This window comes from Schistocerca serialis, chromosome 7 (assembly GCF_023864345.2).
Source record: "Schistocerca serialis cubense isolate TAMUIC-IGC-003099 chromosome 7, iqSchSeri2.2, whole genome shotgun sequence".
Classification (NCBI taxonomy): Eukaryota; Metazoa; Arthropoda; class Insecta; order Orthoptera; family Acrididae; genus Schistocerca; species Schistocerca serialis.
In genome coordinates, this window is record NC_064644.1 from 370,289,722 (window position 1) to 370,304,300 (window position 14,579).

Sequence of the window (14,579 nt, forward strand, 5' to 3'; positions counted from 1 at the left end):
TGTGCTGATTGACTTAAATACAATTTTTTTGTACTTCTGGAGTTAAATGTGGATTTTTGACTTGTTTTAAAAGGCTAATAACTGCTACTAAATTATAAATTTATGTTTAAATAAATAAATTGCCTCCATCACTAACAACTCTATTTTTGTAAATGATGCAGTGATGTGAACAGAAAACATATAAGACGCAATTTCTTAAATTGTGTGGTTACTTAATCACTTGTTTTTTAAATATATACTGTCACTTGTCAAAAGCATTTCTTTTTTTTTTTTTTTTGCGAGAAATATTTGTCATCATTCATTAATTTTCTTTGAATTTCTTTAATTAATATAGTTTCATGATATAAATCTTCCTTGCAGATACTGTATATCATATTGAATTTATGTTGAGATTCACCTTTCAGCCACTAATGTAATTTTCTTCCATTCTCGTGCCACTGAGCATTTCGGCATTCTGATCCAGGCACTAAGTTCAGCATTAAGAAAAACTCCTATTCTTAAATATAGGCAAAAACCCAAAAAAAGCTAAATATTGTCACTTAATAAAAAGCAAGGATGAGAATGGCAATAACAGTGGTGACAGGTGATAATAGAGCTCACTCAACAATAATGATTTAATAAGGGTATAATGATCAATTTTTTTCAGCTCAGTAATGAATGGATCAGACTGCATCGACTGCTTTCATCTGGTTGCTCCCACAGGGTGGCTTTACTCTAAAGAACCCAAAGAATAATAATCCCAAGGATAAGTAAAGCCACAATGGACTGGACTAATTGTTTTCCAGCAGCTGACTGAACCTACTGTATTCATTCGGCAGTTCCCAATAACTAGTTCATACTGGGGAAGAAAACGAGCAGTGTCCTTTTCAAATGAACTCTCGGCATTTGTCTTATGGAAACCATGGAAAATCTAAACCTGGGTAGCTCGTTTAAAAAAAATGCAAGAATAACTACGTCTTTTAACCACTGAACATCTTGCTTGGTCATACAGTGTCAAAAGAGAAGATGAACTATTATGTCTTGCTTCATCCAGGAATGATTAAATGTTTACTGCATCCTAATTGCAACATTTTTCATCTCTTTGCTTTTCCCATCTTACACCACCGCCTAGAGGACACACACTGCTATACCCGCAGTTGGCTGGATAACAGTGCACACATCAGAAAACTGGAGAGATATGGTGACAACGCAAGGCTGGAAGACCACCTACGGACAGGGCTCAAACCCATACCGGAGTCTAGCAAGTGGGCTGACCAAACGGTCGACCCAATACAAGAGCACGTCAGTGGCAACCTATGCAACAATGAAATGCAACAAATCTTCAACACAACAATGCCAACGGATCAAGTACAATAAACAATCCAAATTGAGACCAAAGAGGAAAACCAATATTAAAGCAAAGTCATCGACTAGTAGTCAGTAGTATGGTACATACAATAATGAAGACTAGCAGATGAAGTGCAAGACTGAATAAGCGGTTGACGTGCAGCAGTATTTATGCTAGCCGTGAGGGACACTGTTGGCCAGCGTATTCATGTGGCAAGATGGTGGCACACTCACTAGATGGGTGTAGTGCTGCACCAACACTACCCTCTATTGTCCATCGAGATCCATTTGCTCCGGTAGGCATTCAAATTCCATGCAGCCTGATACCAGACACACTGTTTGGAAAGTTCAGGATTCGAAATGTTTTAGATATTTTGATTTTTGTCAGCTCCATTACAATGTTTACCTTCTTGCTACTATTTTCTCCAACACAACATTACATTACATTTCGAAACTGTCAGTATCTTACGGTAGTGGCTTGTTATTGTAATTATATTATAATGTTGGGACAACATCCCAATTTATTTGTTTATTATACTTATTTTCTTCTTTATCAGATACGTTAACTACTTGCATCATTTCACAATTTCAGATTTCTTAATTGAAAACTGTTGCCCATCTCACAGACTACTGAAACTGCTTCGAGTCCATTTCTCATATATGACATATCTTTTTTGTTCTCCACTGTTAACATGAAAATCTCTTTCAAAAATGCCCATCTCATATTTTACACCTCCTCCCAATTATTGTTTAATATCATACTGTGCTGATTTTGATACGCCAAACAAAAAAGCACAATATTCTTTCCAGAGTTTGTACGTATAGTTTTTCTTAAGCCATAGTGACATCTGAGTTTTTTAATTTAAGCTATCATGTTGCGTAAAGATGATTGTCTAGCATTTCATCTCTTACAGTGGGGGACACCAGTAATCATTTCCAAAAACCATTACTTTTAACTCTTTATAGTGGAGTGTGTGTGTGTGTGTGTGTGTGTGTGTGTGTGTGTGTGTGAGAGAGAGAGAGAGAGAGAGAGAGAGAGAGAGAGAGAGAGGGGGGGGGGGGCAAGGCATTGCAACACTTTCATTTCTTGTTTGTTTACTTATTTCTCGATTTTAACTGTAGACAACTTTCACATACAGGTCACCAAAAGGTAAGATAAATCTTTTTGCACCATTATTTGAACAAATAAAATAGCTTTAGACAGATGTCAACAGCATGGGGTGGTGATGTCTGGTAGATGTCTCAACGTGCACATACTCATATGATTTATACAAATCACTTCATGTAACCTGCTACATCTGGCAACGCTCTGCTTGAACCTACATAATAGGTGAGACAGTGAGCATGTGGAGCCTGAGAAAAAGTTGTAGTTGGTTGGTGCTCGGCTCAAACACCTGTTTTTAATTGAAGTATAATATATTATCCAACTAACGCACAGCAGAAGAAGAAAAAACCTTAAGAAATAATTAACTATGTAGCTTTCAACACTATTCATTGATTGCACTTTAGAATACTTTAAGAGAATATGTGGCAATATTTTTTCATTGCCTAATCTAACCCACCCCCTCCCACCCCCAAATGAGCGCATGATTAGAACTATTTGATGGGATACTCTGAACATTTTTTGTAAATATATTTACACTTACTACAGCCTCATCAACACTTGCATTGCAAAAACAAATAATTAAAGTGGGTTTCCTTTTTTTTTTTTAAGTTTTCACACACTCATGCCACAGCAACGATTCTTGCATCACTTTGCTGTATTACTTAACTGAATCTTTTTCCACATGCATCATACATTTGATGTATAAGAAAACAGAAAAACTATTACTCATCAGCCAAAAAAGAACTAATACATACTTTTACAACACTTACCCTGCTGACATAAGTTCGGTCTTCTAGAAATTTCTGGCATGGTTTTGAAAGTTACACCAGAATTTTTGCACGTCCTTTTGAACGATGATCCCACACGACTACGCCTAGTAAACAAATGATTCTGCAACTTGCATGAGCATGGAGAAGCATTGGACCACATGCTTTTACATTCTTCCTCTGTGGTAGCTATTGGAGAACTTAGATTATTTATGCTCGTACACACCTCACCATGTTTCATTAAGGCACTTAAAATATTTCTTGCAAAACATTTTACTTGCTGCTCAATTAAGGATTCAGTCTTGTCATTGCTAGGAATAATCTTTTGAGATCTATATTGTACAGTATCCCTGACTGTCCCTGAATCCTCTTCATCTGACGAAACTTTATCTGCGATTTTAACTACTTTAGTTTCTGACTGCAAGCAATTAAGTATGAACTCCAAGTCTTCCTGAGCAAGTGTGTTAAGTTTTGAGCAAGCTAGCACTGATATGCGAGAGTGAATACGATGAAAGTCAACAGATACAAAACGGTGATCATCCATGAAACTGCTCACAACACGCTGAATATGCTTCACTTCTGGCCATAGTGTTTCAAATATAATATCATCACTCTGCACACGATGTACTATGGATATTCTATGGCTTAAACCGTCTGCTATACGTTTTGCAAATACCTGACAGGACTTTTCAACATATAGTAATGGGCAGATATCTGGATTTTCTAATATGTCTGTAAGTGTCTCATGCTCACAGCTGGTTAGTTTTGCTTTTCCTTTATTGTCATCATCAAAAGATGCATTTTTGGTAACTATCTGCTTAACTGGTGAATGATATTCATTGTCCGTATATGCTTTATAGTTCTCTTCGAGACTACATGCTTTGAACGCTACACATAAATCTGTTATTGGACTGACAACACAGTTTTTCCCATGAGCTGATCCTTCTGAAGGGGTCTGCTCTATCCGATCACAAGCAATATTGGTTAGTTGCATCATGTTAAAACGATCCTTGGTGTTTAGTGATGCATCATTGGAGACATGTTTACCCCAAGTTTCTTGGAACCGCTTCTTCATATATGCTTCCAGTAAGTCAAGCCCTTCTTTAGTGGCAAAATCTGTAAATGTTCCAAGGAATGGCCAGTATTCTTTCCAGCCAACTTTTGTTTCATGGGCAAGGGTCCTAAAATTAAATGAGAAACAAAATTAATGACACGTTGGCAGAACGCACCTCACAACAAAATCCCCCAATATATTCATTTCTGATGAATTTGTACACGCCACAAATATTTTAATGAACAAATTAAAATAAAAAATTTCTGCACAAAAACAACGCTTCTGGCAGTGTGCTGCCATGTTTCAGGTTTCACAGCATATGCTTCAATCATACAGCGGTAACAATTATGTGAACATTAATATTTGTATAAGAGGAGGAACATTTATTCATTAGTTGTCGAAACTGGAACTACTGAAGAAGAAATGATACACAAATTTTAAAATACAGTTGACGGTAAGCTTTTGGAATTAAATGAGAAGATACATTCATTAACACTGATAAAGCTTAAGACATATGCTGTGTCCCATTTGCCAAGTCTATACCCGCTGAAGTATTTGACAGCTTCTTCGTAATTATTTGTGTTTCCTACAGTACGATTACGTATGTATTCTCAGACATTAAGACTGCTTTGCATTGATAACACATTAATTAGTTTTCATGCCACAATGTATGTATATATTTTAACATTATAACTCACTTGTTGGTTTATGCTTTACACATTTACTGCTTGTCTTTTGTTGTACTTTTTAATTTAAAAAAACTTCTATAGAGGCGAAACAGGTCCTGCATCATATAAAAATAAATTTCAATTTTTGAAAAAAAAAAAACTGCCAGTGAAGACAAAACTATGGTTTTAACCTTTATCAAAATAATAATGGCTTTGGAACTGAAAGCAAAAAAGTTATATTCCTGGATCACTTACGATACTTGGTGCAAACAAAGATTTAGAAGTAGCAACAAACAATGCAACCACCTTTTCAGGGGATTGGGGGTGGGGGCAGTCAGGGGATGACGGGGTAACTTCCCACAATATGTTTTACTCATGGATTCATTGTCAATGGTGACATACTGTGTGCTCTCAAAAATGTACCAGGACCTTCAAAATTAGGATGGGGTCTAACAGGAACTTTGCACCTTCATGATGACATGTTGAGAGACATTGTACTGATCTTTAGGATGCCAGTGGTGCCTGTTGGTATGTAAAGAGCTCAGTGCATTCCATTGCTGTCTCTCAAGGTCAGGAACCAGTTTACATGCAGCACTGAGATGACAGCTGCTGTCCTAGTTAAAATTGCCACTGTACATTCTGACCTTAAGGCCTCTCTGATGACCAAGTCCTTGTAGGTTAAGGCACGTTAAAATATTTTTGTTTTATCAGATATAATTTTACATTTATACGTGAACCTGCACTTAGCTACTGCTGGTATTTCTAGGTTATGATTTTTAATGTGCTATTCTCCAAATTGTTCGAAAACTATATGGACTGATCGATCATCACAGTTGTTTCCATAGTGGCAATTCCAAGGACATTGCGATGAAACCACCTTCTAGGGCAATCAGAAAATGGGTCTTACACATTATATGGTCAGAACCCTGTCTATATCATAGACACATTCAAATAGAAAGTGAATCACCATGCGATTTTTTGAAATTTTGCATTTCTATTTTTCAAGAATGGTAAATTAATCGCAGTCTCCATATCTAATCTTTTGGAACAATTGTTTCAGTTGTTTTAGGTCTGAATTCATTGATCTTTGTCAGAAACAACTGTCACTTTCTGCACTAATTTATTTAAAACCACTCTCTTCTGGGTTGAGTCTGGAAGCTCTGTGCACAGAGTTACGAATAAAAGTGTGCATCAGCCTGTAGTATAAAAGGGTGGCTAAACTACCATCTGGTTCACATTCTGTCAGTAACACAACATGACACAATAAGTCAGTCAATTGCAGACTGATTAAAAGACCATCACAGCAGCAACTTACAATAATCAGTAGTTGTTCATGACAAAAATGATGGACGTTAGGACTGAAATCTCCATTTTTGTTCTTATTTGACATGGCAATTTTAGTACCTGACTTTGCACTGATACTGCACGAGTGCATATTGGTCGGGTGAAAATTTAAAAAGCGAAATGGGTAAGTTAAAGTTAGATATAGTGGGAATTAGTGAAGTTCGGTGGCAGCAGGAACAAGACTTCTGGTCAGGTGAATACGGGGTTATAAATACAAAATCAAATAGGGATAATGCAGGAGTAGGTTTAATAATGAATAAAAGGTAAGCTACTACGAACAGCATAGTGAACGCATTATTGTAGCCAAGATAGACAAGAAGCCCATGCCTACCACAGTAGTACAAGTTTATATGCCAACTAGGTGCGAAGATGACGAAGAGATTGACGAAATATATGATGAGATAAAAGAAATTATTCAGATAGTGAAGGGACTGACGTCTGTAGACTGGCAATGGCAAGGAAATCGTTTCTGAAGGAGAGAAATTTGTTAACATCGAGTATAGATTTAAGTGTGAGGAAGTCGTTTCTGAAAGTATTTGTATGGAGTGTAGCCATGTATGGAAGTGAAACATGGACGATAACCAGTTTGGACAAGAAGAGAATAGAAGCTTTCGAAATGTGGTGCTACAGAAGAATGCTGAAGATAAGGTGGGTAGATCACGTAACTAATGAGGAGGTATTGAATAGGATTGGGGAGAAGAGAAGTTTGTGGCACAACTTGACTAGAAGAAGGGATCGGTTGGTAGGACATGTTTTGAGGCATCAAGGGATCACAAATTTAGCATTGGAGGGCAGCGTGGAGGGTAAAAATCGTAGAGGGAGACCAAGAGATCAATACACTAAGCAGATTCAGAAGGATGTAGGTTGCAGTAGGTACTGGGAGATGAAGAAGCTTGCACAGGATAGAGTAGCATGGAGAGCTGCATCAAACCAGTCTCAGGACTGAAGACCACAACAACAACAACAGTGAAGGGAGACAAAAATTTAATAGTCATAGGGGACTGGAATTCAATAGTAGGAAAAGGAAGAGAAGGAAAAGTAGTGGGTGAATAAGGAATGGGGTTAAGGAATGAAAGAGGAAGCCACCTAGTAGAATTTTGCACAGAGCATAACTAAATCATAACTAACACTTGGTTTAAGAATCACGAAAGAAGGTTATATACATGGAAGATTACATAATGGTAAGACAGAGATTTAAGAACCAGGTTTTAAATTGTAAGACATTTCCAAGGGCAGATGTGGACTCTGACCACAATCTGTTGCTTATGAACTATAGATTAAAACTGAGGAAACTGCAAAAAGGTGGGAATTTACGGAGATGGAACCTGAATAATCTGAAAGAACCAGAGGTTGTAGAGTGTTTCAGAGAGAGCATTAGGGAACAATTGACAAGAAAAGGGGAAGAATGAGTAGCTTTGAGAGAGAAAATTTGTATTTAATTGATGAAAGGAGAAAATATAAAAATCCAGTAAATGAAGCAGGCATAAAAGGAATACATACTGTCAAAAATGAGATCAACAGGAAGTGCAAAATGGCTAAGCAGGGATGGATGGACGACAAATTTAAGGATGTAGAGGCATACATCACTAGAGGGGTAAGATAGACACTGCTTACATGAAAATTAGAGAGATCTTTGGAGAATATCAAAAACTCAGATGGAAAACCAGTCCCATGCAAAGAAGGGAAAGCAGAAAGGCGGAAGGAGTATATAGAAGGTCCATACAAGGGTGATGTACTTGAGGGCAATACAAGAGGACTAGATGAAAATGAAATGGGAGATACGACACTGCGTGAAGAGTTTGACAGAGAACTGAAAGACCTAAGTCACAAGAAGGCCCCGGGAGTTAACAACATTCCGTTAGAACTACTGATAGCCTTGGGAGAGCCAGCCCTGACAAAACTCTACAATCTGGTTAGCAAGATGTATGAGACAAGCGAAATACCATCAGACTTCAAGAAGAATATAACAATTCTAATTCCATAGAAGAAAGGTGCTGACAGGTGTGAAATTTACCGAACTATCAGTTTAATGAGTCACGGCTGTAAAATACTGACACGAATTCTTTACAGACAAATGGAAAAACTGGTAGAAGCTGACCTCAGGGAAGATAAGTTTGGATTCCGTAGATATACTGGAACACATGATGCAATACTGATTCTACGACTTATCTTAGAAGATAGATGAAGGAAAGGCAAACCTATGTTTCTAGCGTTTGTGGACTTAGAGAAAGCTCTTGACAATGTTGACTGGAATACTCTCTTTCAAATTCTGAAGGTGGCAGGGGTCAAATACAGGGAGCAGAAGGCTATTTACAATTTTGTACAGAAACCAGATGGCATTTATAAGAGTTGAGGGGTATGAAAGCGAAGCAGTGGTTGGGAAGGGAGTGAGATAGGGTTGTAGCGTATCCCTGATGTTATTCAATCAGTATATTGAGCAATCAGTAAAGGAAACAATAGAAAAAATTGGAGTAGGAATTATAATCCATGGAGAAGAAATAAAAACTTTGAGGTTTGCCGAAGACATTGTAATTCTGTCAGAGACAGCAAAGGATTTCAAAGAGCAGTTGTACAAAATGGACAGCGTCTTGAAAGGAGGATAAAAGAGGAACATCAACAACAGCAAAATGAGGATAATGAAGTGTAGTCAAATTAAATCACATGATGCTGAGGAAATTAGATTTGGAAATGAGACACTTAAAGTAGTACATGAGTTTTGCTATTTGGAGAGCAAAATAACTGATGATGGTTGAAGTAGAGAGGATATACAATGCAGACTGGCTATGGCAAGAAAAGCATTTCTGAAGAAGAGAAATTTGTTGACATCAAATATAGGTTTAAGTGTTAGGAAGTCTTTTCTGAAAGTATTTGTATGGAGTGCAGCCATCTATGGAGTGAAACATTGTCGATAAATAGCATAGACAAGAAGAGAATAGAAGCCTTCAAAATGTGGTGCTACAGAAGAATGCTGAAGATTAGATGGGTACATCACGTAACTAATGAGCAGGTACTGAATCAAATTGGGGAGAAGAGGAATTTGTGGCACAACTTCACTAGAAGAAGGGATTGGTTGGTACAACATGTTCTGAGGCATATGGAGATCACCAATTTAGTATTGGAGGGCATCGTGGAAAGTAAAAATCGTAGAGGGAGACCAAGAGATGAATACACTAAGCAGATTCAGAAGGATGTACGCTGCAGTAATTAGTTGGAAACGAAGAGGCTTGTACGGGATAGAGTGGCATTGAGAGCTGCATCAAACCAGTCTCTAGACTGAGGACTACAACAAGAACTGCATGACCAGAGGTACCCCAGAAAATGGGGGCAGTTAACTCACCTGGCACAAGCATGATGCTGCAGGGAGACAAGGCAAAGATTTCATTGGCCAGCTTAGTCACATAGGTGCCTCGTATCCCATATAAAAATAGGAGCCAGTATAACATACAAAAGCATTGTTACACTATTCAGAATTCACTCTTACTCTACTTGGGCTGTTAGCAATTGTTGTGGCTGTGCTCTTAAAACTCTTGTCAACGAAGTAGCAGAACCCAGTGCGATGTCCTTGATGGTGAGTGTTCATCAGAGACATTAGTATCATTAGGGGTGCCCCAGTGAAGTGTGACAGGACTGCTGTTGTTTTCTATACACATAAATAATCTGGCACACAGGGTAAGCAGCAGTCTGCAACTGTTTGCTGAAGCTGCTGTGGTGTATGGGAAGGTGCCTTCATTGAGTTACTCTACAAGGAGACAAGATGACAGACAAAATTTCTAGTTGGTGTGATGAATAGCAGCTAGCTCTAAATGTAGAAAAAAGTAATTTAATGCAGATAAGTAGGAAATACGATTCCATAACGCACAAATACAGTATTAGTAGTGTGCTGCCTGACACAAGTATTATTGATTAAGTATCTAAGCATAACTTTGCAAAGCAATATGAAATGGAATGAGCATGTAAGGACTGTAGTAGGAAAGACAAATGGTTGACTTTGGTTTATTGGGAGAGTTTTAGGAAAGTGTGGAGCATATTTAAAGGAGTCCACATGTAGGACACTAGTGCAACACATTATAATGTTGAAGTGTTTGGGATCCACATCAGGTCAGATCAAAGGAAGACATCGAAGCAATTCAAAGGCAGGCTGCTAGACTTCTTACTGATAAGTTCAAACAACATGCAAGTATTACAGAGGTGCTTTGGCAACTCAAGTTGGAATTATTGGAGGGAAGACGATGTTCTTTGCGAGGAGCACTATTGAGAAAATTTAGAGAACCATCATTTGAGGTTGCCTGCAGAGCTGTCGTCAGCGTAAATATCACCTAAGGACCACAAGGATAAGATTAAAGAGTTAGGGCTCATACATAGCCATATACATAGTAGTATTTTCCTAGCCCTATTGACAAGTGGAACAGAAAAGGAAACAACTATTAATGGTACAGGGTACCCTCCACCACACAGCATATGATGGCTTGCAGAGTATGTTGATAGATTTAGATGTAGGTGTAGATGTACAACTGGTTTTCAAAGTGGACAGATACTCGTTACTCCACTGAATGACAGTCATTGTTCTATCTTGTAAATCATATGCATCCTGTTCTCATACCCTCAGCTCTGAATAAACAAAATCACTATGAGGTATTTCAAGCTTTGCATGTAAATGAGCAACCAGTGAAATTGATACATAATTTATCATGTCCTGGCAATGACAAATAAATCTGCAAGAGCAACAGCAGTGGCAGAAGTTTTAACAAGGCAGGTACACATACACACTGAGTACAAGGTGTTTCCACAGAATAACTGGCGTTGACCTGGTATGTATTTATTCCAATCTCTTAATGGTCCATTTCCTCTTTTCTCCCTCTCTGTGGCCAGTTTTCCCTCTGCCCACGTCCTCCACCCCCCCACCCCCACTCCATCCACCTTGTCCTCCGGCACCACTCTGTCCACCTCCAACCCGCACTCTATCTGCCTCCTCCTCCCACCTTTCTTTGTCCACCTTCTCCTCCTTCCTCTCTCTGTCCACCTAATCCTCCCCCTTCTCATTGGTCATATCTTCCTCACCCTATTTTTGTCCGCTTCCTCCTCTTTCCTTTTTCTGTCCATTCCTTTCTCTTGCCTCTCTCTGTCCATCTCCTCCTGCTCCTATCTTTGCCTATATCCTCCTTCCCCTCTAGCTGTCTGACCATCTCTCTTCCTCCCCACACATTATCACACTCACCCCTATAGTAGCTGACAATTCTTACTCCTACAGTATTTCTTTCGGGATTGTAACTAATATGTGTGCCAAATTTGATTGCAATCATTCCAGGGGCTAAGGATGAGGTTTTTACCTGTGGCTTTCTTCACATATGCACATGTCAATTATATTTCACATATATTTAATACATTTCACACATATTTCACCTGTATGTCCAGCAAATTTCCCCCTGCAGTTTCATTCTCAGGCAGGCTTATAAGATCGTATCTGCTGAACTGTGTGCTGCACAATGACAATGTTGCAGGTACACCCAGTGTTATATATGGCTACTATCTGTGAAATGTGCTGTGAATAGTATTAGTAGTAGAGAAAAAATAAATTTAAAACTCTTGCACGATGCTGTACTTCTTCAGGCATCTCGGTGTTTATTATATCTTACCTCCTGAACTAAGTGACATACAATGATTTAATTTTTCTGGTACATTCAGTGGTACACACGAATATTGTCTACAAAATGTGTCATGAATACAATAATTAGTAATGAAGTAATAAATTTAAACATCTTGATTTCTACAGAAGTCTTCCTGCATGAACAGTGAAAATATAGTAGTCATAAACTTTTTTCCTTTAATCATTGTGTAGGAGTGCAACAGAGCAACTCAGCCAATGCTGGAGTACTATCTATTCTTTGTGGTTTACTGTTCCTGTTAGTACTTACTGCTAAAACGAACACTATGCTAGACTAATTTGGGACTGCTCTATTGAATGGGCACATAAAATTCTGGTTTAAAAATATTTCTGTTAGTAATAGGAAACAAACTGAAGTTTTACGTTCACATTTAGTGTCGTATAAAACATGTTATGACCAGTATTTCTCTGGGCTGACTCCAGCTACACATTGCAAAAACTAAATTAATACTATCTGGCAAAACACCAGAGAAAATGTACTTGATAACTCTTTGGTGAGACACCTTCAATATGTGTTATGATTAATTTTGATATAATGTAAATAAAACAAAGCACAACAGTCAGAGAACAGTAGGTATGCTATCATCAAATTAAGCAGCCTTGGGAGGTAAAATACGAAAGGTATTCCGACTTCAACCAATTTGGTGCATAGGATCATGACTGCAAGGGCTTTGTCTTTACAGCTCAATAACAAAAGAAAATTAGATGCAGAGTTAGGATTACATTCAATTTCCTATTCACAAATGCCACCAGTGAACCCTGGATCTTGCTGCTATGAGGAGACATGTGTACTTCAATGACATGTAGCTGTACCACAGGTGCAATAACATTGGATATGTGCCTATGGAGAGCCCAGATTAACATGTGGTTCCTGAAGGAGGGCAGCAGAATTTCAATAGTTGCAGGGGCAATATGTGAATGATTGACTGATCTGGCATAGTAACATTAGCCAGTGTGGAGTGTGTTTGCTATGTTGTTACTGTAACTAAAAGCAGGGGGAAACTACAGCCATTATACTGTAATTCCCAAATACACACAGACTCTACTGTATGACTTAATGATGATGGCACCCTCCTGGATAAAATATTCCACAGGTAAAACTGTCCTAAAACTGGATCTCAGGGCTAGGCCTCTCATAGAAATACTGTTATCAGAAAAAGTTAATTACTTATGAAATCTAGGATGGGGCATTTGTGTGTATGTTTATCACCAGTACTGACTTTTCTCCTTTAGGTACATATGACCAGAAACTGTCTCACAGATACAGAGAGAGAGAGAGAGAGAGAGAGAGAGAGAGAGAGAGAGAGAGAGAGAGAGAGAGAGAGAGAGAGAGAGAGAGAGAGAGAGGGAGGGAGGGAGGGAGGGAGGGAGGGGGGGTGAGGTATTCTGAGGGTCAGAGCATGAAACGCTTGATCCCTTATTAGAGTATGCAAGTTAGAGAATATGAAAAGAGAAATATATACACTCCTGGAAATTGAAATAAGAACACCATGAATTCATTGTCCCAGGAAGGGGAAACTTTATTGACACATTCCTGGGGTCAGATACATCACATGATCACACTGACAGAACCACAGACACATAGACATAGGCAACAGAGCATGCACAATGTCGGCACTAGTACAGTGTATATCCACCTTTCGCAGCAATGCAGGCTGCTATTCTCCCGTGGAGACGATCGTAGAGATGCTGGATGTAGTCCTGTGGAACGGCTTGCCATGCCATTTCCACCTGGCGCCTCAGTTGGACCAGCGTTCGTGCTGGACGTGCAGACCGCGTGAGACGACGCTTCATCCAGTCCCAAACATGCTCAATGGGGGACAGATCCGGAGATCTTGCTGGCCAGGGTAGTTGACTTACACCTTCTAGAGCACGTTGGGTGGCACGGGATACATGCGGACGTGCATTGTCCTGTTGGAACAGCAAGTTCCCTTGCCGGTCTAGGAATGGTAGAACGATGGGTTCGATGACGGTTTGGATGTACCGTGCACTATTCAGTGTCCCCTCGACGATCACCAGTGGTGTACGGCCAGTGTAGGAGATCGCTCCCCACACCATGATGCCGGGTGTTGGCCCTGTGTGCCTCGGTCGTATGCAGTCCTGATTGTGGCGCTCACCTGCACGGCGCCAAACACGCATACGACCATCATTGGCACCAAGGCAGAAGCGACTCTCATCGCTGAAGACGACACGACTCCATTCGTCCCTCCATTCACGCCTGTCTGGACACCACTGGAGGCGGGCTGCACGATGTTGGGGCGTGAGCGGAAGACGGCCTAACGGTGTGCGGGACCGTAGCCCAGCTTCATGGAGACAGTTGCGAATGGTCCTCGCCGATACCCCAGGAGCAACAGTGTCCCTAATTTGCTGGGAAGTGGCGGTGTGGTCCCCTACGGCACTGCGTAGGATCCTACGGTCTTGGCGTGCATCCGTGCGTCGCTGCGGTCCGGTCCCAGGTCGACGGGCACGTGCACCTTCCGCTGACCACTGGCGACAACATCGATGTACTGTGGAGACCTCACGCCCCACGTGTTGAGCAATTCGGCGGTACGTCCACCCGGCCTCCCGCATGCCCACTATACGCCCTCGCTCAAAGTCCGTCAACTGCACATACGGTTCACGTCCACGCTGTCGCGGCATGCTACCAGTGTTA

General features: G+C 39.9%; 1 protein-coding gene across 2 annotated transcripts in view; it reads right to left on the minus strand.

Moving 5' to 3' along the window:
• The window catches only part of LOC126413322 (ankyrin repeat and LEM domain-containing protein 2), a 147,725-nt gene that overhangs the window by 84,154 nt on the left and 48,992 nt on the right, over positions 1-14,579 (minus strand). The window contains exon 7 of one of the 2 annotated variants that reach the window (XM_050083227.1): positions 3,202-4,379. In XM_050083227.1, coding sequence (XP_049939184.1) covers positions 3,202-4,379 — 1,178 coding nt within the window. The remainder of the gene's footprint in view (positions 1-3,201; positions 4,380-14,579) is intronic. The other variant, XM_050083228.1, reaches the window with a different exon arrangement.